Source organism: Eumetopias jubatus, unplaced genomic scaffold, assembly GCF_037043125.1.
Source record: "Eumetopias jubatus isolate StellerSeaLion01/CBP00866 unplaced genomic scaffold, mEumJub1_p1.0 scaffold_2, whole genome shotgun sequence".
Taxonomy (NCBI): domain Eukaryota; kingdom Metazoa; phylum Chordata; class Mammalia; order Carnivora; family Otariidae; genus Eumetopias; species Eumetopias jubatus.
Window position 1 is genome coordinate 131,082,956 of NW_028274808.1, and position 22,142 is coordinate 131,105,097.

Here is a 22,142-nt window from a genome sequence, read left to right on the forward strand (position 1 = left end):
GAATCATGTGGTCACCACCTGAACCCACTGATGAATCTCAGCATGAGTAAGAGTGAAACAACCAGAAACAATGCACTGAAGTATAGAGACTCGGTGAAAGGAAATTGGGCCGGGGATTTGCTTTAAAATACTTCAGCTAAAATAGTAACACCCACAAAACCAACAAAAGTGATCAATGGGGAAGTTGTGGCAATATGTTGATGATGACTGGAACTTTGTGATGGGGCTCATTACACCATTATCTCTATTTTGTGTATGTTTGTAACTTTGCATAATAAAAAAAAGAAGTAGAGCATACATACCAGCATTTTCAAACGGGACTCAACTTGTAATAATAGAATTTTGGATAGCAAAGTAAAAATAAATGGAAAATCACTTAAAACAATGGAACTGGGGTTTTCTGCATGTATCTAAAAAATAAGAGATAATAGCTTTAATAATTCAAAGGAAAAAAAAACTTCATTGCTTTACCTCATCACTTTAAATTGTTTCCCTGTATGCTTTTTGCAATCAATTTTTAAGAATTCAAATTACCTAGAAAAACTTTCTAAGGAAATGCATTTGTTTTGTGAGTGAAAGATGTTTAAGTTTTCAGTGATCATCTAATTTAGCAATTCAGCATTGCAATGAAGCAATGTTCAAATCTTGATTTATCAATGAGTTACCTAGCTACTAATGTGTCCTCCTATAAAGTATGAAAATTTTCAGAAATAAAAATGTTATTCTTACCAGGTTGTTATCCCTAAAGAACAATCTTGTATACTCATACATGTTCAAGAAATTGGAGGTTTCATTTATGTTGAAAGTATTTTCTGGTAGTTGGCAGTTAGCTGTGTTTACCTTAAAGAAAACAAGACTTGTGAATTTTATTTTCTATTAATAAATGATTTAATCTATTATACATATGGCTTAATATATAATTAGAATAGAGCTCTATAAACCCAATGCATTTGTCATTGATAACATAGAGTTCTTTATATAAAACTTCCATTTTTTGATCTGTAATTTATCCAATTTTCATAAATACTGTAAAAGATAACAGACGTTGGCAGTGGAGATTAGTAAACCAATTCTAAGGGCACAGATTCACTGGAAACAATTTCTAGATCTTGGGAATAAAAGCACCATAAAAATCCAAGGTACTTTTGACAAATTTAGCCCTTTCTCCATTAATCAATGAATATTATTTTAGCACATACTATTTGTCAGGTGTGGAACAAAACATAAATTCTCCTTGCTGACACACAGGTTACTGTCTAATATAGTAGTTGACAAACTCTTTCTTAAATCCAAACAGTAAATATTTGTGCTTGGGATCAGACAGTCTCTGGTGCAACTATTCAACCCTGCCATTTTGAAGCAGAAAATGGCCTTAGACAATATGTAAACAAGTGAGTGTGGATGTGTTCCAATAAAACTTTAATAACAAAAACATGAGGCTGCCCATGGGCATAGATTACCAACTCATGACCCAGGGCCTAATAGGTAAAAACAAGTAATCAGACATCAGGGATACAGTTTCTGATTGGAGAAGGACTTGGGTTCAAGAAGGTTTCCCAGAGGAAGCAATTGTGGAAAATCAATGATCTAAATAAGCCTCTATCAAATCAAATTAATCCAAAAGATACAAGGCAGGAAATAAAGAATCTAAGAATATAAATTAAGAAAGTAAAATGAAAACACAGCCTATGAAATGGGGAAAAATAGTTGCAAATTATATACTTGATAAGGAATTAATATCGGGGCACCTGGGGGGCTCAGTCATTAAGCGTCTGCCTTTGGCTCAGTTCACGGTCCCGGGGTCCTGGGATCGAGTCCCGCATTGGGCTCCCTGCTCCACGGGAAGCCTGTTCTCCCTCTCCCACTCCCCCTGCTTGTGTTCCTGCTCTCACTGTCTCTGTCTCTCTGTCAAATAAATTTTAAAAAATTATTTTAAAAAAAGGAATATCTAAAATATATACAGAACACATGCCACTGAGCAAACAAAACAAAAACATCTGATTTAAAAATGGGCTGAGAAACTGAATAGGTGTTTTTCCAAAGAAGACCTACAGAGAGCCAATAGGTACATGAAAAGATGCTCAACATCCCTAATCATCAGGGAAATGCAACCCAAAGCTACACAATGAGATAGCACCTCATACTTGTTAGAATAGCTGTCATCAGAAAGACAAGAGATAAGTGTTGGCAAGGATATAGAGAAAAGGGAACCCTTGTCCACTGCAGGTGGGGGTGTTAACTGGTGCAGCCACTATGGAAAACAGTATGGAGGTTCCTCAAGAAATTAAAAACAGAACCACCATATGATCCAGCAATCCCACTTCTGGGTATATTAAAAAATATATTCATCTGAATAAATATATTCATTTCAAAGGAGGTGAAATCACTGTCTCAAAGAGATATCTGCACCCCCATGTTCAATGCATCATTTTTTACAAAAGCCAAGACAGGGAAACAAGCATCCTGAATGGATGAATGGATAAAGAATATGTATATATACTCTAAATATTATTTGGCCATGAGACAGAAGGAAATCCTGCCACTTACAGGACATTATTCTAAGTGAAATGAGTCAGACAGAGAAAGAAAAATATGTATGTATGAGCTGAACTCAGAAACAGAAAGTAGAGCGGTGGTTGTCAGGGGCTGGGGGATGGGGGAAATCAGGAGATATTGGTCAAAGGGTATAAACTTCCGGTTATAAATGAGTCAGTGTACCAAATAAGTATAAGTGTATCAAAGCAATATGTTGCACACCTTACACAATGTTGTATGTCAATTATATCTCAATAAAGCTAGGTAAAAAGAAATATACTACTTTAGCTAGACCCTGAGCTGCTCTGCAAGTCACCATGCCGCGTGGAAGTCGGAGCCGCACCTCCCGCATGGCCCCTCCGGCCAGCCGGGCACCTCAGACAAGAGTGGCACCTAGACCAGCGCCAGCAGCTCAGCCTCCGGCAGCGGCTCCACCAGCTGCTGTTGGCTCACCTGCTGCTGCGCCCCAGCAGCCAGGGCTCATGGCCCAGATGGCAACCACTGCAGCTGGCGTGGCTGTGGGCTCTGCTGTCGGGCACACGATAGGTCATGCCATCACTGGGGGCTTCAGTGGAGGAGGCAATGCTGAGCCTTCAAGGCCTGACATCACTTACCAGGAGCCTCAGGGAACCCAGCCAGCATACCAGGAGCAGCAGCAGTTTGGCCCATGCCACTATGAGATGAAACAGTTTCTGGAGTGTGCCCAGAACCAGGGTGACCTGAAGCTTTGTGAAGGTTTCAGCGAGGTGCTGAAACAGTGCAGATTTGCAAATGGATTAGCCTAATCAAGAAGTTCAAATTGAAGATAAGGAAAATCATCTCTCATAACCAAGTTAATTTAGCATAAAAATATAATTGATGGTGAACGGTGAATATATAAAGTGTAAAACCACCAGTTAAGCTTCTCCTTCATCATTAAATACAGCTTTCTTCAGAATTGGAATAAAAAAGGTTGTTCTTACTGCATAGAAGTTCATTGAGATGGTTTGAATTTGGGGTTGGGCAGATATTTTTGTGCCTCCTTAAATCACTTTTTGTGATGTTCTCATTTGTGAATTAGAATAAAGTGATTTTCTCCCCCCCAAAAAAATATACTACTTTAGAAATATCAGTGCATTAACACTTCTGAAAAGCACTAACTTTTTTGTACATAATATTTTCTCCTGTTGGGATTGATATTTTGTGGTGAAATTGCTTTTGATTGCATTTAGCAATTTATATTTATAAAATCATCTTAGCTAATTATTTTAATTGAACAATACTAATTTAATTCTGCTCTTTTATTTAAAATGCTCTGGCTCCTCCCTACCCCCCAACAATCATTAAGTTTATTAGTACCCTAACTTTAAATTACTTCTAGATTATGTTGTGTACTCTACTGAAAATGCTAAATCATTCTCATTTTTGAGTATTTGTTCATCTAATATATACTATAAAAAATATGTAATATACATAAAACATGTAAGTCTATGCCTAGAGTCTAGCCAGTCAGCAAAACAAGCAAAATTTTGAATTTCTAAGGACTGAATAAAACATTTTCTGTTTTATTTTTTTTTAAAGATTTTATTTATTTATTAGAGAGCGAGCGAGAGAGAAACAGCATGAGAGGGGAGAGAGTCAGAGGGAGAAGCAGGCTCTGCACTGAGCTGGGAGCCTGATGTGGGACTCGATCCCAGGACTCCGGGATCATGACCTGAGCCAAAGGCAGTCGCTTAACCAACTGAGCCACCCAGGCTCCCAAACATTTTCTGTTTTAGAAACAAAACAAAAGAAGACTCCAATTGGCAAAGACCAAAGGGATTTTGAGTAAAATGACATATATATTCCCCTCAGAGGAACCCTTACCTTATGTATTTCTTTCATCACTTCTAGAAGAGCTTTAAGATTGCAGTAACTCTGACTGTGTTCAGTCCACTGGTAGAACTGAGCAATAATGGCAGTTTTAAGCATCTGGACCAGTTTGTTGAGAGAAGATTCTTGCAAAGATGCCCAACACTGCTCTGAAGGGTATAAAATCAGCCATGATAAATACGCACCCTCCAAAAAGAAAAATCCCCGTTTCTACTGGGCTCTTTAATATAAGAAAGAGATAAGAGTTTCCATTTCTGATGACAAAACCTATAAAATACCTAGTCTCAGGATATCAGCCTGGACATTTATTACTCAGAAATGTGAAAAAAATGTTTTTCCCTGATTAAGCATCATTGAAATTAAAAGCTCAAATTTAGGATTCTGAAGAAATTTGCTGATTGCTCATATGAATACCTGACTACTTGACTGATTTCATGATTTTCCAACTGAAAATTCCATAGAGTATCTAAAAGTCTGAAAACATACATAAGAACACACACATACACACATATAATGTCATCAAGGACATTTTCTTCCTTCCTTCCTTCCTTCCTTCCTTCCTTCCTTCCTTCCTTCCTTCCCTCCCTCCCTCCTTCCTTCCTTTCTCTTTTTCTTCCTTCCTTCCTTCCTTCTTTTTCTTTTTTTCTTCCTTCCTTCTTTCTTTCTTTCTTTTCTTTTTCTTTCTTTCTTTTCTTCCTTCCTTTCTTTCTTTTTTTAAAGATTTTATTTATTTATTTGACAGAGTGAGAGAGAGCCAGAGAGCCAAGTGAGGGAAACAGCAGAGGGAGAGGGAGAAGCAGGCTCGATGTGGGGCTCGATCCCAGGACCCTGAAATCATGACCTGAGCTGAAGACAGATGCTGAACCAACTGAGCCACACAGGCGCCCCCCTTTTTTTTTCCTTAAGGATTTTTATTTATTCATTTGAGAGAGAGAGCGAGAGCATGAGCAGAGGGGAGGGTTAGAGGAAGAGGGAGAAGCAGACTCCCCGCTGAGCAGGGATCCCAACTCAGGGCTCTACCCCAGGATCATGACTGAGCCACCCAGGCGCCCCTCATCAAGGGCATTTTCAATCTGAAAAAAATATCTATGTTTTCAGATTTTATGAACACCTGGTATATATAGATATATTTTTTCAATGAACTCAGTAACAATATTTTAATATTACTTCGTTCCAACTTGGATTTTTGTATCTTTAAAGGATAATTCTCAGAAAACAAACCTATCAAATGTTAAAATAGCTAATATAATTAAAATAATATGATGCAGATGCATGAAAGGCAGATTTACATAGCAGAGATTCCATAAATGGACTCAAATATGCATGACACTTTAGCATATGATAAAGGTGGCATTGCATATTAGTGGGAATGAAATACATCATTCAATAAATTTGTGGGGACAATTGAAAACTGACTCATAAAAAAATAAAGTTTAATCAAGATAAACTCCATATGGATCAAAGATTTAAACATAAAAATGAAACAACAGAAGTTCTAGGAGGAAAGTGCCACCTGCCTGGCTGGCTCAGTCAGTAGAGCATGTTACTCTTGATCTCAGGGTCATGAGTTCAAGCCCCATGTTGGGCACGGAGCCTACTTTAAAAAGAAAAGGGGGACACCTGGCTGGCTCAGTTGGAGGCGTATGTGACCCTTGATTTCAGGGTCATGAGTTCAAACCCCATATCAAGTGTAGAGATTACTTAAATAAACAAAACTTAAAAAAAAATTCTAATAGGAGCATGGGAATCTTTTCTTTAAAGATTTTATTTGAGAGAGAGAAAGAGAGAGAGAGATTGAGAGAATGAGTGGGAAGAGGGGCAGGGGGGAGAAGCAGGCTCCCCACAGAGCAGGGAGCTCCATTCAGGACTCAATCCCAGGACGCTGGGATCATGACCTGAGCCAAAGGCAGATGTTCAACTGATTGAGCCACCCAGGCACCTGGGAAATTTTTTTTTTAATTTCAGAGTGAGGTAGGCTTTTTGATGTATGATCTAAACTCAGAAACCGTAAAAGAAAATGTTCATATAGTAGGCTTCATAAAAATGATTTAAAGAAACAAACATTTTTGTTGTTGTTTTTCGTTTTTTGGTTTTTTTAAGATTTATTTATTTGAGAGAGAGAGAGAGAGAGCGAGCACGTGTGAGTGGGGGGTGGGCAGAGGAAGAGGGCAAGAATCCTAAGCAGACTCCCGTGCTAGGCACGGAGCCCCGAATCGGGGCTTGATCTTACCACCCTGAGACCAACCAGCTGAAACCAAGAGTTGGATCCTCAACTAACTGAGCCACCCAGGCACCCCTTCATAAAAATGTTTTAAAATAATTATGCATTCGGGGCACCTGGGTGGCTCGGTTGTTAAGCGTCTGCCTTCGGCTCAGGTCATGGTCCCAGGGTCCTGGGATCAAGCCCCGCATCAGGATCGAGCCCCGCATCGGGCTCCCTGCTCTGCGGGGAGTCTGCTTCTCCCTCTTCCACTCCCCCTGCTTGTGTTCCCTCTCTCACTATGTCTCTATCTGTCAAATAAATAAATAAAATCTTAAAAAGAAAATAAAACAAAAGAAAATAAATTATGCATTCAAAAATACCACAAAGTAAAAAAATAATAATAATAATAACCCAGAGAAAAAAGATTTGTAACTCATATTATTGATAAAGTATTAATTGCCTTAATCATTTAAAAGCTCCTAAATAAAAAAGAAAAACACTAACAACAACACATGGGAAAATGGGTTAAGAGGGAAGAACTGATAGTTCCCAGAATATACTATAAAAATGGAATTGAGATATAGGAAAACCAGCACTATCTCATTCATGATGAGAAAATTAAAATTTAAAATAAGAGATTCTTCAGAATGGCAAATACCAAAGTTTCATAATACTGTAGGAAAATGCGTGGGGTGATGCTGTCATATTTTTTGAAGTATAAGCTGATACATCCTCTATCAGGGCCATCATGTTGCACTGCATGTGATTTATTTAGACTACAATGTGAATGGTGACCACTTAAAGTTCTGTGGAGGCTCATTTGGCAAAGTCTCTCAAAATTTTAAATGCATATACAATTTGATCCAGTAATTTTGCTTTCTGGAATTTTGCCTGTGTGTGTAAATTTATATACATACAAAGAAATGCATGTTAGCACTATTATAATAGCAGAAACTTAGAAACAGCTATTTATAGTATATCCTCCCAATAGAATACTAATAAGCCATTAAATAGAACCAGGCAGTTCCTGTAACAGAACAAACATATCTTTACAATATACTGTTGAGTGGGAAAAAGCAAATTGCCAAAAAATGTGAATGGTGTGCTACCATTAAAAAAAAAAAAAAAGAAAGGATATTTCTCTATTTTTTTAAGTAGAGAAAATAAATAAAAGTCTCTATTTTTTTTAAATACATATCTTTCAAAGTTTACACAAAAAACTATATTCTGTAACTGCTTTCTGGGAGGGGAAATGAGTGGCTTATATTTCATTATATATCTATCTTTTCTACCTTTAAAGCTTTGGTCCTTGAACATTCGGAAACAATGGAATACAGAGAGGAATTTTAACAGACTTTGCTGAGCTCCTCCCTGTCTACCATACCTAATTCGTATCTTACTGTAGTTACCTATGGGGATAGCTCCCTTCCTGGAGCAGGTCTTATATCTTACTTCTTTTAGGCAGTTAGGGGGAGGGATAAAGGTTCTTCCTGGGCCTTCTGTTTCTTAAAAATTGTCTAGAATAATTCACATGCTAAAGAGACACATTTTGGGATGGCAGACTTCACTCCCCCGCAGGTCAAATGTCTCAAGTTTTAGGGGCACCTGGGTGGCTCAGTTGGTTAAGCAGCTGCCTTCAGCTCAGTCATGATCCCAGGGCCCTGGGGATCAAGCCCCACATTGGGCTCCTTGTTCAGCAGGGAGCCTGCTTCTCCCCTGCCTGCCACTCCCCCTGCTTGTGCTTGCTCTCACCCTCCCTCTCTCCCTCCCTCTCTCTCTCTCTGTGTCAAATAAATAAATAAAATCTTTCAAAAAATGTCTCAAGTTTTAAAACATGAACAAAAATTTTTAAAGTATGGATTTATCTTGACTGGATCCTCTGTGGTTATTAAACTCTGATATCAAAGCCATGTCCAAGTCTAAGAGTTACACATGCTTTGTATAATGATTGTTAATGACTGTTAATAATATAAGGTTAATCCTTGCAAACATGCACATACCACATACCCAAACATATGTGTATTTTTAAATCCTCTATCCAAAATTTGCTACAACTTTTACTTTAGTGATTCTTTACTGAGAGTACAGATAAAGTGACAAAAGGAATCAAACTTACTCAGGACTCGTGAAGATCGGTCACTCATCTTGCAAACAACTTCTGCAAATGGAACCACCAGACTCTTCCAGTTCCTAGAATCATGCATCACAGGACATTCTGGGAGCAGAAGGAAAACTGATAATGCTTCTCGGTGTGAAGAACGACACGGAAGAGCTCTGAGAAGACTATCCCTGAGACACGTAGTTATCTGTAGTTGAAAGGATCAGGGAGGGCCCAGCATCCATTAGATACAGATTATAGTGAAAAACAAGCTATGGAACTAGGGGTTTTGTTTCACCATCTTCCAGTGGAAAAATCATTTAGTTTTCCTCAAACCTACCATTCAAACTCCATCATTCCTTGCATCCCAAATGCCCCTAAAGTGTTATGTGAGAGTCATCCTCCCTGTTTTATATCGGGTTGCATGAAGGAAATAAAGTGAAATCACATGTACATGTACATACTGTGTGAATCATGGAGTTCACTCAATTAGAGATTGACAGGTTGCGGATCCATACCCAGATCTATCTGACTTAAAATCTAACATTGGCAGAGATAATGCCGTATTGTTCACCTCACCAATCCTGTTTCATTTTCCTCCTGGGCTCATAGGAAGATGTCATTTCCAGCCTCCCTGCAGTTATGTGGGGCCATATGATTGAGTTCTGGCTAACAGCTTATGAGTGAAGGTGATGTATATCACTTCCAGGCATGACCCCTAAAACCTCTCATGGAACCTTCCATACTCTCTTTCCTTATCCGCCAACAAAATACAAAAGCTCTGGAGGATTTCATGGCCCCAGGGCCTAGGTTTCCAGAAAGAAGGAGCCCAAATCACTCCTCAATGAACCTGTGCAGAGGTGGGAAGGGTAGCAGAATATGCCACTCTGGCAGGAGGATTATTTTGAGCTGAAGGCAAGTGAGAAGAAGCGGTACAAAACAAGCTCTCTGGCTTCCCTCCATCTACTTGAAAACAGAATATCAATGCCCCTTGTGAAGGTGTCCTCTTGCCTCTAAATTCCTGTACCAGGAGAAGGGTAACAACCTTAATTAGCGGAGATGAGCAGGCACTGAGAAAGAGTCTACACAAACCTTACAAGCTAGACCTTATCTACTATCCGTATGCCCAGCTGTTTGCCTTCCCGTAATTTGGCGCCCTTAGAATCTCAGTCCTTTTCCTTTGTGTTGTCTCTTCTCCACAGAATTATTGTTCTTTGTTAAGATGCTATATAAGCAAGTGCTAACACCCCTGTACTTACTCATCACTGAGTGTATATGCAGCATGCACACGTTAATCAACTTCTGTTCATTTTTCTCCTATTAATCTGTCTTTTCTCAGTCTAATCAGCAAATGAAACTAAGATGGGTGGAGGGAAAATATTTCTTTTTCTTCCCCTGCACATGCTTCCCTTCTTCAGCCCTCACTGATGTGGAAAGAAGTCTTCATTGTGTCAAGCCACTGAGATTTGTTTTGTTTTTGTTTTTGTTTTTTAAGATTTATTTATTTATTTGACAGAGAGAGACACAGCTAGAGAGGGAACACAAGCAGGGGGAGTGAGAAAGGGAGAAGCAGGCTTCCCACGGAGCAGGGAGCCCGATGCGGGGCTCGATCCCAGGACCTGGGGATCATGACCTGAGCCGAAGGCAGATGCCCAACGACTGAGGCACCCAGGCATCCCAAGCCACTGAGATTTGAAAGTTATTTGTTACAACAGCTAGCGTCACTTACTCTATTTAATAGGTCTTAGGTATTCTTAAGGACAGTGTCTACCTCTACATGTCATAAGGATTAAGTAAGATTATATATGCAATAATAAAGTACCATATATTATTATTACATTAATGTTCTTACAAGTTGTTTTCTCAGATGTCCAGAAGAACATGATTTCTATGGTGTGCTGGTAGGCATAGATGGGAAAATAATGTCACAGAGTCAGATAACTTTGAGAAAAATGGCTAAAACAGCTAGATTTCTTTTGGTTTGTGACATCATAGAATTTTTAATTTGCTGATGTACATCATAACTCCATAATAGTATGCAGCATTTCCAAAGTTGTTTCACTTAGAAGCTGTTTTCAGGGAGCATTCTGTGAAACTAGTGTTCCTTGGAACTCACAATGGGAACAGCACCCCAAGTTATCTCCCATATAACCTAAATAAATTTATTTTTAAAATATATTCAATAACATCTACTATTTTTACTTCTTCATCTTGAAAATAAAACTACTGTATCTACTACACATTAAAGAACACTCTCCCCCTTTCCCTTCCAAATGTAGGGACCTGCGACGCCTAGGTGGCTCGGTCGGTTAAGCGTCTGCCTTTGGCTCAGGTCATGATCCTAGTGCCCTGGGATCGAGTCTCGCATCAGGCTCCTTGCCTAGCGGGGAGCCCGCTTCTCCCTCTGCCTGCAGCTCCCCCTGCTTGTACCCCTACTCACTCTCTCTCTCGCCCAAGCTCTCTCTAACAAATAAATAAAATCTTTAAAAAAAAAAAAAAAACAGGGAGCCTGGGTGGCTCAGTTGGTTGGGCGACTGCTTTCGGCTCAGGTCATGATCCTGGAGTCTCAGGATCAAGTCCCGCATCGGGCTCCCTGCTCAGCGGGGAGTCTGCTTCTCCTTCTGACCCTTCCCCCTCTCATGTGCTCTCTCTCTCTCTCTCTCATTCTCTCTCTCTCAAATAAATAAATAAAATCTTTAAAAAAAATAAAAAATAAAAACAAAATACAAAAAACAAATGTAGGGACCCAAAATGGTATAAAGATGACTTTAGGGTCACCTGGGTGGCTCAGTCGTTAAAACGTCTGCCTTCAGCTCAGGTCATGATCCCAGGGTCCTGGGATCGAGCCCCGCATCAGGCTCCCTGCTCCGCGGGGAGCCTGCTTCTCCCTCTCCCTCTCCCCCTGCTTGTGTTCCCTCTCTCACTGTGTCTCTCTCTGTCAAATAAATAAATAAAATCTTAAAAAAAAGATGACTTTAACCCAAAAGCATGTGTGATACAGCTGATGCGGAAAGAAGCCTTCAGATCTTCCCTTATCTGACTAAAGACAGGGCCTTCCCAGAGTGAGGCAGCCATAGATGCCCTTGGAGGGCAAGCTTCACTGCCAGGGAAAGACCAGCCACCTGCACTTGGATAAGAAATTACATAAACAAACATTATCACAAGCTGTCATATCTTCCATTTGGCCCCCTTAAAGTCCATTTGTCTCCCTGAAAAGTCCATTTGTTTTCTCATAGAAGCCTCTTCTCCCCCACTCCCTTTTCCCTATTAATTGGCATATAAGCCCTCATCCCTAGCTCTTTGGGGAGTCTCTTCATCTGAATGCTCCCCGAAAGAATGGGAATAAAACTTGTTTTCTTCTGTTAATCAGTCTATTGTCAGTTCACAGGCCCCCAAACACATGAACCTGAGTTAGTGGAGGGAAAGTTTTCCAACACAGCCCAGAATCACAAAATACTAAACTAGAATAGACCTTAAAGAGGAACTCCATAAATAAGGAGCCCAATAAAAAAGGTAAAGAAAATGTGACCCAAGTAGCATAAGGGCTCAATCAGTAGCAGATTCATCTCAACAGATTTGACATTGATCGCAAAAGAGAGACCCGGCTTTTCATTCCCCCAGTCCAGGTGAAGCTTCTCTTGCTTCCCAAATTAGTGCTATATCTGCTAATGGTTATTTACCTCTCAAAATTGTTTTTTCATATTGAAAATAAAAATATTGTATTTACTGTACATTTAAACATGTGCTTAAAAAAGTGCCAGCATCTAAAAGAGGGAGAAGTCAGAGAAGGGGTTGTGACCACAGAAGCAGAAGTCAGTGATACGGGACCAGGAGCCAAAGAATGCAGGCAGCCTCCAGAATCAAGAAAAGTCAAAGAAACAGATTTCCCCTAGAGTCTCTAGCCTTATTTTCTATTATTACTATAACAATTACTATACTATATATTATTACTATACTCACTAACCATACTAACAATTATTATAACCACAAATTTAGTGGTTTAAAGAAACATGAATTTGTTATCTTATAGTTCTAGAGGTCAGAAGTCCAAAATGAGGGGCACCGGGGTGGCTCAGTCAGTTAAGCATCTGCCTTCGGCTCAGGTCATGATCCCAGGGTACTGGGATCGAGCCCCATGTTGGGCTCCCTGCTCAGTGGGGAGTCTGTTTCTCCCTCTCCCTCTGCCCTTCTGCCGGCTTGTGCTCTCTCTCTCTCTCAAATAAATAAATAAAAATCTAAAAAAAAAAGTCCAAAATGGGTCTTGCAGGACTAAAATCAAGATATTGACAAGTTGCATCCCTTCTGGAAGCTCAAAGGGAGAATCTGTTCCCTGGCTAGTGGTTTCTTACAGGGATAATCCCATCTCTTTTGTTTCTCTAGTTTCTAGAGACTGTCAGCATTTCCTTTCTATTGGCCTTTCTCCATTTTCAAATCCAGAAACACATCTCAAATCTAACTCTGACATTCCTGCTTCCTCTTACAGATACTCTTGTGATTACACTGGGCCCATCCAGATAATCCAGAATAATCTCCCCATCTCAAGATTGTTAACTTAATGACCTATGCAGAATTCCTTTTGCCATGTAAGGTAACACATTCACAGACTTTGAGTATTGAGACATGGACATCTTGGGAGACCATTATTCCACTACCACAGTTCCCATTATACACCCCATGCAACCATTAATCTATTTTCTATTTCTATGGATTTGCCTTCTTTGAACATTTCATGTAAGTGGAATCAAACAATATGTTATCTTTGTGTTTGTCTACTTTCAATTATATAATGTTTTGAGGGTCACCTATGCTATAACATCTCTCTTTTTTATTGCTGAATAGTATTCCATTGTATGGATTCACCACATTTTGTTTACCCACTCCCTGGCTGAAAAATATTTGGGTTTTTTCCCACATTTTGACAATCATGAACATGCTGCTATGATCGTTTACACAGAAGCCTTTGTGTGGACATATGTTTTCATCTGGGTGGGATAAACACCCAGAAGTAGAACTGCTGGGTCATATGGTAAATCCATGTTTAACTTTTTTGAGAAGCTGCCAAATTATTTTCTAAAGAGACTGTAACATTTTACATATCTACCAGCCATGAATGAGGCCTCCAGGTTCTCTGTATCCTTACCAATACTTGTTATTGTCTTTCTTTATGATGATGATCATCATTGTGGATGTGAAGTGATATTTCATTGTGGTTTTAATTTGCATTTCCCTAATGATTAACTGTACTAAGCATCTTTCCATGTGCTTATCCATAAATCTTCTCTCGTAAAATATCCATTCAAATCTTCTGATCATTTTTTAAATTTGGGTCATTTCTCTTCTTACTGAGTTACAAAAATCATTTATGTATTTGGAATACAAGTCATTTGCCAAATATATGATTTAGATATTTATAAATTAAAAAAATAAAAATTAAAAAGTGCCAGCATCTAATACAGTGTCTGGAATATATTAACCTCATCATGAACACTTGCCCCCTCCCCTATCACACAGTTCCCTCCCTGACTCAGTTCCCAACAAAATTAAACTGCAGTCATACTGATTCCTGTAAAGAAATTCTATTGCTCTATTTCTCAAGTAAATATTGGCCATTACCATGAAAGAAATCCATTCTGTTTTTGTTAACTTCTTGAAGGTATCTCTTGCCTTTTGTAAGTCCACATCAATGGAAATCGTTTCTACGAGTTCTCTGATACAAGAAATGTAAAAACAAAAAACAAACAAAACACATAAACAGATGGAAAAGAATATTTCTAAACTTCATACCTATTTATCGTCTTATTTTACTAGTTAGCAGATAAAAACTTTTTTCTTACAGCTTGCCTCCTTTCAAAATAATTAATTTACTTGGCACAAAAAAATTTTATAAAATGTATATTCTCCTAAAAGAGAGTAGGTAACAATTTATTATCTCTAAAGTGGCTACAAGCGTGGGCTCCAATAATAGCAAAATTATACATATGCGGCATCTGAGAACTGAAACCATTCCCCTATACTCAGCCCGGTACACTGAGAACTGAAACTACCCACCCCTCTCCACACCTTACCATCTACATCTACATTACTTTAGGATTCCACTGTTTCATTAGCATGACTTCACTACTCCAAGAGACCCTAAGCCCAGGCAAGTGGTTTGATTGTGCATTATAGGAACCTCCTGAAAAGACCCATTAACTCCTCAATGGAAAGCATTAATATATGCCCTAAGATTCTTTGAATCTCTTGCCTCAAAGTCAATGCCTTGCTGTTTCCAACCATCCTGGATCATTGGATCTTTTCCCAATCCTAATCAAGTCCCCAGCTGCCCCCTCCCAAACTGAAAGACCTGCCCTAAACCAAACTGCCAATTCTTGATAAATTCCAACCGGGCCTTCCCCTCAGTAACACTATCAAAGCTTTATCTAGGTACTGTGCTTTCCTGGGTTGTGTTGGTGCTATCTGAAGAGACTCCATCTGTCAAACGACTCGTTTTTATAATGTTCTTATCAAGAAATATTTTATGCTTGCTGAATTAATGGATCAATAGTAATACCAGGGCTAAAATATTTATGTAAATACTCAAAGTAACTGTAAATCTCCCCTTAAAATATATTGTCCTTTGCCATCCTTAGCATCTTAAAACCAAGCCTTGAGGTTCATCACTCCTGGGAGGATACTACTCCACTTTACAAAGGTAATATTCTTCACGTGGAAAATATTCTGTATGCAGTAAAGATTAGCCTGAGGCTAGAGAAGGGAAGAAAGAGGAAACGTTGTATGGCAGAGTCCCTGTCCCTCACTTCTCTCCTGGAAGCATGGCAAGAAGAAGAAAGCAAATGGGAGAGGAAGAAGGCAGAGGGAAGCAGTGTCTGATTTCTCTTCTCTCACCCTTGACCGGGATGTGTGGGGATAAATCGGAATGCTTTTTAGGACTCTAGAAAGACATTGCCTCATGTGTGCCAGGGGGAAGCCATGGCATTCAGCTTCCCTGGGTTTCTCTGGTTCCGAGGTGAGGTTGTTGGACTTAACATTTCCTCCAGTTCCCTTTTTTTTTTTAAAGATTTTATTTTTATTTATTTGAGAGAGAGAGAATGAGAGATAGAGAGCACGAGAGGGAACAGGGTCAGAGGGAGAAGCAGACTCCCTGCTGAGCAGGGAGCCTGATGTGGGACTCGATCCTGGGACTCCAGGATCATGACCTGAGCTGAAGGCAGTGGCTTAACCAACTGAGCCACCCAGGCACCCCCTCCAGTTCCCTTAAAGAGTTAAGAGCTCCCCGCGTCGCATTGCCATGGCTGCCCGTGGTGGCGTCGCCGCTGCTGGCAAGGGTCTGCGCTACGCCGAGTCCTCGCCGCTGGCGACCACACGGCCGGACGCGGACATCGACTGGGGACTGGCAAGAAGTTTGATAGCTGTAGGAGTGGGTGTTGCAGCTCTTCTATTTTTCAGGTTGCTATGCATTTCAAATCTGGAAGCCTCTAGAACAAGTAATCACAGAAACGGCAAAGAAGATTTCCACTCCTAGCCTTTCATCCTACTATAAAGGAGGATTTGAACAGAAAATGAGTAGGCGAGAAGCTTGTCTTACTTTGGGTATAAGCCCATCTGCTGGCAAGGCCAAGATTAGAACAGCTCATAGGAGAATCATGACTTTGAACCACCCAGATAAAGGTGGATCTCCTTACTTAGCAACCAAAATAAATGAAGCAAAAGACTTGCTAGAAGCAACCACCAAACACTGATTGATGCTTAAGAATCATTCTGAAGGGGAAAAAAAGGGGGACTATAAAACAAAAAAGTCCTGCAAAGCAGCCTAAACCACGGTGTTCATAATTTTCATACATGTACTGACCACAATCATTTATTCCACTATAAAGGTAAAGATGAACAATCTTAAAAAGAGAGAGAGAGAGAGAGTGACAGTGCAGCTGGGTTAAAAACCACTGGGACAACTGGGGGTTACAAAGAGCCGAAGAACACATGCAGCCCGGGTTAAGTGAGTGCCACCTACCGGCCAGGAGGGGGCGCAAGATGGGTATAACTATCTTCAGAATCTGTGAGGCAGTTTGGGGCCTACTCAACAGGGAGGGATGCGACCTGAGCTAGTGGGGGAGGACTGGACTGAGTGAGATGTGCTGCAGACACACCAGCAGGGCATCAGCCTCCAGAGAAGGCAGAGGGCAGCCTAAGGGCCCCTTCATGCTACTATCCTCCTTCTCCCTTAAATACTGTTCAATTTAAACAAGGAGGCCATTACACTGAGGGGGCTCTATCACTATGGGGGCCTATGTAAGCAAAAAATCTAAGCCCGTAAATACCTAAGTTATGAAATCGAAACCTAAGGACGACCAGTCACAAACAACCCACTAGGCTCTGAGCTATAGCCAGTCAATTAATCTCTTTTCTTTGCTTCTGCACCTTCTCTACATAAGTCTTTCCTCTAGCTCCTGTTGGTGGAGCACCCCTAACCACTTCAGTTTGGTGCTGCCCAGTTTGAATCAGTATTTGCTTAAATAAATCTTGAAATGTTTCATATGCCCCAGTTTCTCTCTTAACCGTTCCCAGGCACAGTATTGTAAAGCATAAAGGGAAGGGAAGAAATACAAGATCGAATGTTGAGCACTTCACAAGAGAGCTGTTAGTATGACTGGATCAGACACCAACTAGAGAAATCAGATTTTCCTCTGTAGTAGTGAACCTAGTTGAAGATAAAATAAATAGAATCTATTTTCCCTATTGCTGGATTCCCCTATCGATCCCACCACAAAGAGAACTGCGAAGTGCTGCGTTGGCCTCTAAGTACTAAAGCAACATTAGAAGGATCACTCGTGGACACAAAGATCCTGAAAAAAACACCATTCCTTGTTGTCAGGTAACAGAGGAGGACAGGGCAGTATGTGAATTAGGAATTACAACTTACAGTGGTCTCGCAGAAAATTCCTTTACAAAATGGGAGAATTCTGTAACAACCTTTGGAGTTTTCTATGTTGGACTTATTGTTCATAGATAACATAATATACAAATTAAAATGACTGACTTGAAACATTTCATTTTAAATATTTCTCAATGTCCCCCCCATTTTAAATGAAGATAAGTCTCATGTAAAAATTACCTTTTCTTTAAAAAACTTGCAGTCAGACAAGCAGGAGATGAAAATATCTTCATAATTTCACTGTAAAAGTAACAACACACTTGTTAAGTCGTAATGTACTATAAAGCATGCCTCCTCTTATATCCAACTATACAACTGAGGACATGGAATCGTTAAGGAAAACACCAATTCTCCTATGAGTCTTCCAAATTCTGGACATATTTTGTGCTGATAAATCTCCCCCAAACCCTTCATAGTTGATTTTACCAAGTCATGGATTTAAATAAAATCCATCCTTCTGAAAACAGAAACTTAGGGTGCCCCAGAGTATAAACTCTGAAGATACAAAAGAGTGCACTTCAATGAGGGCTTTGTAAGAGACAACATGTTTTTGATTCACTCCTGCATCTCCCATGGCTATCAAGGTGCCTGGGAACTCTATGTCCTCAATATAGCTGTGTTAAGTAAATGACGAATGAATGAGATCATCAGTGACTTCTTCAAACTTTGAGGTGGTAGAAGAGAATCATGGTTAAAATGCACATGCCTTCACAGCAAAGCCAAACCTTCTGTCTTATGTTTAGGATAAAATGACCCCATGGCTTCAAAACCAAATATTTGATTTATAACTTATCCAACAGAGCGACCTCTCAGCCACTTTACGTTCAGTGCTTCCTGTTGCCGCTGCTATCCATTTATCCATCAGGGACTGGTTAATTTGGCTTATTTCTGGCAGGATTTTCCTGGAAACATCTGTGGAACTGGTATCCTTCATGGAAGAAAAAAAATGATCAGGAAAACATACCCACATGCTGAGGAATAAATAACACTGCAAAGCTTGTGGCAGGTGGTAGGTAGGCCCCACCCTCTCTGATGTAGGGTTTGGTGAGGAGTTATGTCCTCAGACTGACCTGGCTTTTCCAGTTCCTAGCCTTGGCCACTTGGCTTGGTCTGAGCCTTAGTTTTGTCATTTAAAAATGGAATGACACAAAATAATTGAAAACAGGGACTCAACCAGATACTTGTACACCAATATTCACTGCAGCATTATTCACAATAGCCAAAAAGGTGGAAACAGCTGGTGTCCAGTGACAGTATCCATAGATGAACATGGTGTATATGTGCAGAAGAATATTCAGCCATAAAAAGGGAAGAGATTCTGATACATGCTGAAACATGGATGAACTTTGAAGACATTATGCTAAGTGAAATAACCCAGATACAAAAGGACAAATATTGTGTGATTCCACTTATATGAAATTGGCAATTTCATAGAAAGTAGATTAGAGATTACCCAGGGCTGGGGGCAGTCATGGAATAGAGACTTATTATTTAATGGTTACAGAGTTTCTGTTCGGGGTGATAAAGTTTTGGAGATGGATAGTGGTGGTGGTTGCACAATACTGTGAATGCAATTAATGACACTAAATTACATACTTAAGAACAGTTAAAATAGAAAATTTTATGATGTGTGTGTGTGTTTGTGTATTTTAACCACAATAAAAAAATGAGATAATAATACCTACTTCTCTGGACTCTTGTTAAGATTAAATGACATTAGGTATACAAAGCCTTTGGATTATAGTTGGTATTCAGTAAATACTAATTTCTTTCTCCCCTCTAACCACCCATAGATTTTTACTTTTATTTTTTTAAAGATTTTTATTTATTTATTCAAGAGAGAGAGAATGAGAGATAGAGAACACGAGAGAGAAAAGGGTGAGAGGGAGAAGCAGACTCCCTGCTGAGCAGGGAGCCCGATGTGGGACTCGATCCCAGGACTCCAGGATCATGACCTGAGCTGAAGGCAGTCGCTTAACCAACTGAGCCACCCAGGCACCCTAGATTTTTACTTTTAGATCAGTGGTTTCCAAACTTTAGCATGCAACAGAATGACCTGGTGATCCTGCTAAAGCATAGACTGCTGAGCCCATCCCCGCAGTTTCTGATTTAGGAGTGGAGCTCGAGAATTTGCATCTGGCAAATTCCCAGGTGATGCTGCTGCTCTGGTGTAGGGACCACACTCTGAGAACCATGGTTCTAGACAATACTTGAAACCAAATAGCTCGAGGCGCCTGGGTGGCTAAGTCGTTGGGCATCTGCCTTGGGCTCACGTCATAATCCCAGCGTCCTGGAATCGAGCCCCGCATCGGGCTCCCTGCTCCACGGGAAGCCTGCTTCCCTCTCCCACTCCCCCTGCTTGTGTTCCCTCTCTCACTATCTCTTGCTGTCAAAAAATAAATAAAATCTTAAAAAAAAAAAGAAAAAAGAAATCACATGGCTAGGGGGTGGTGTCAGAAATCACTATATGGAAAGAAAAAAACCTGTCTTTTAATAATAGCCTTCCAAAGACATTAGTGCTCTGCTCCATGTTATACCCCTGCCCCCAATGAACTTGTAATAAGTCAGGAAGTTCTTTTTTTGGAAGTAACCTCTATCTATGCCCAACATGAGGCTTGAACTCAAGACCCCGAGATCAAGAGTCACATACTCTACAAACTGAGCCAGCAAGGCACCCCATGAGTCAGGGAAGTCTTCATCGTTTTAAATAAAGACCTCCGGAAAAAAATGTGTAACCATGACTTCTGAAGTTCCCTTCAGCTTCTTGATCTGGGCCCTGGGTGTCCCCTCTAGTTCAATCATGAGAGCGCTTGTATTCCCCCCCCACACATGGCTGGAAACTTAGGACAATGAGGTGCTCCCTATTGGCACTTACATACCATTTCTTCTACTCTCTTCAAAATCCCAGCTCCTCTAAAGTAATCATCTCCCAGTGTCCTGGTCACTACCGTTCAACACTGAAAACTTTAGTACCTTGCTGTCTTCCTCGGCACTGCCATGCTTGTTGTCATGCTTCCTGTAATTCTTGGCAACTACAGAACTAATAAACAGGATTTATTTCCCACCCTGATCTCTCAAGTCTTTTTTTTTTTTTTTTAAGATTTTATTTATTGGGGCGCCTGGGTGGCTCAGTCGGTTAAGCATCTGCCTTTGGCTCAGGTCATGATCCCAGGGTCCTGGGATCGAGCCCCGCATCGGGTTCCCTGCTCAGCAGGAAGCCTGCTTCTCCCTCTCCCACTCCCCCTGCTTGTGTTCCCTCTCTTGCTGTGTCTCTCTCTGTCAAATAAATAAATAAAATCTTAAAAAAATAAAGTATTTGGAGCTGAATAATAATGAAAATAAAAACATCAAAATTAAAAAAAAGATTTTATTTATTTATTTGAGAGAGAGAATGAGAGATAGAGAGCACGAGAGGGAAGAGGGTCAGAGGGAGAAGCAGACTCCCCGCTGAGCAGGGAGCCTGATGCGGGACTCGATCCCGGGACTCCAGGATCATGACCTGAGCTGAAGGCAGTCGCTTAACCAACTGAGCCACCCAGGCGCCCCCTGATCTCTCAAGTCTTGATCTCATCTCCACAATTCTTCTCTCTCTGCCTCAACTACCCATGCCCTGGATCAGGGTTTCAAGAGGGATGCTACTGACATTTTGTGTCAGATCGTTCTTTGTTGTGAGAGTCTTGTGCATGGTAGGATGTTTAGCAGCAGCCCTGGCCTCTACCCACCAGATGCTGGTGGCAGCCACCCCAACACACCTGCCCCTTTCCCTGTTACTACAACCTAAAATGGCCCCAGCAGTTGCCAAATGTTTCCTGGGGCAAAATCATTCCTAGTTGAAAACTACTGCCCTAGATCTAGGTAATACCCTATGCTTTATAATCATCAATAACTGTTTCACCTTCTAAAATTTCTATTAGAAACATTCTCAGGGGCGCCTGGGTGGCTCAGTCAGTTAAGCGTCTGCCGTCGGCTCAGGTCATGATCTCAGGGTCCTGGGATCGAGCCCCGCGTCGGGCTCCCTGCTCGGCGGGGAGTCTGCTTCTCCCTCTCCCTCTGCTCCTCCTCCCCTCACCCCCATTCATACTCTTTCTCACCTCCCCCCCAAATATATACATAAAATCTTAAAAAAAAAAAAAGAAAAGAGACATTCTCTTCTTTGGTCATCATACACCTTTTTCTGATTCTCTTACTTTAAAGTGAAACTCCCAATCTAACATTCTTTGGTGCTGGAATGAGTTAAGACTTTGGGGACTGTTGGAACAGAATGAATGTATTTTGCATGCAAGAAGGACATGAATTTTATTGACGGGGGGGGAGAACGTTATGGACTGAATGTGTTCCCCCCCAAATTCATGTGTTGAAATTCTAATCCCCAGTGCAATGGCATTAAGTGATGGGGCCTTTTCCCAAAGGAGGTGACTAGGTCTCATGAATGGGATTACTGCTCTCATGAATGGGATTAGTGCCCTTATAAGAGACCCCAGAGAGCTCTCTTGCTCTTTCTGCCATATGAGGACACAGCAAGAAGA

At 40.5% G+C, this 22,142-nt stretch overlaps 2 protein-coding genes and 1 pseudogene across 3 annotated transcripts in view; 2 read left to right on the forward strand and 1 right to left on the reverse strand.

The window, feature by feature from the left end:
- The window catches only part of HERC6 (HECT and RLD domain containing E3 ubiquitin protein ligase family member 6), a 59,602-nt gene that overhangs the window by 20,030 nt on the left and 17,430 nt on the right, over window positions 1-22,142 (reverse strand). The window contains exons 9-15 of one of the 2 annotated variants that reach the window (XM_028117746.2): window positions 18,423-18,544; window positions 17,797-17,856; window positions 14,301-14,394; window positions 8,706-8,895; window positions 4,381-4,535; window positions 730-840; window positions 303-410 (exon numbers count right to left, since the gene is read on the reverse strand). In XM_028117746.2, the coding sequence (XP_027973547.2) occupies window positions 303-410; window positions 730-840; window positions 4,381-4,535; window positions 8,706-8,895; window positions 14,301-14,394; window positions 17,797-17,856; window positions 18,423-18,544 (840 nt within the window). The remainder of the gene's footprint in view (window positions 1-302; window positions 411-729; window positions 841-4,380; window positions 4,536-8,705; window positions 8,896-14,300; window positions 14,395-17,796; window positions 17,857-18,422; window positions 18,545-22,142) is intronic. The other variant, XM_028117747.2, reaches the window with a different exon arrangement.
- Window positions 2,830-3,400, forward strand: LOC114220078 (coiled-coil-helix-coiled-coil-helix domain-containing protein 2). Its single transcript, XM_028117748.2, has one exon. The coding sequence runs from the start codon at window positions 2,853-2,855 to the stop codon at window positions 3,318-3,320; it is 468 nt and encodes a 155-aa protein (XP_027973549.1). The 5' UTR covers window positions 2,830-2,852; the 3' UTR covers window positions 3,321-3,400.
- Window positions 15,976-16,445, forward strand: LOC148164893 (dnaJ homolog subfamily C member 15 pseudogene; annotated as a pseudogene).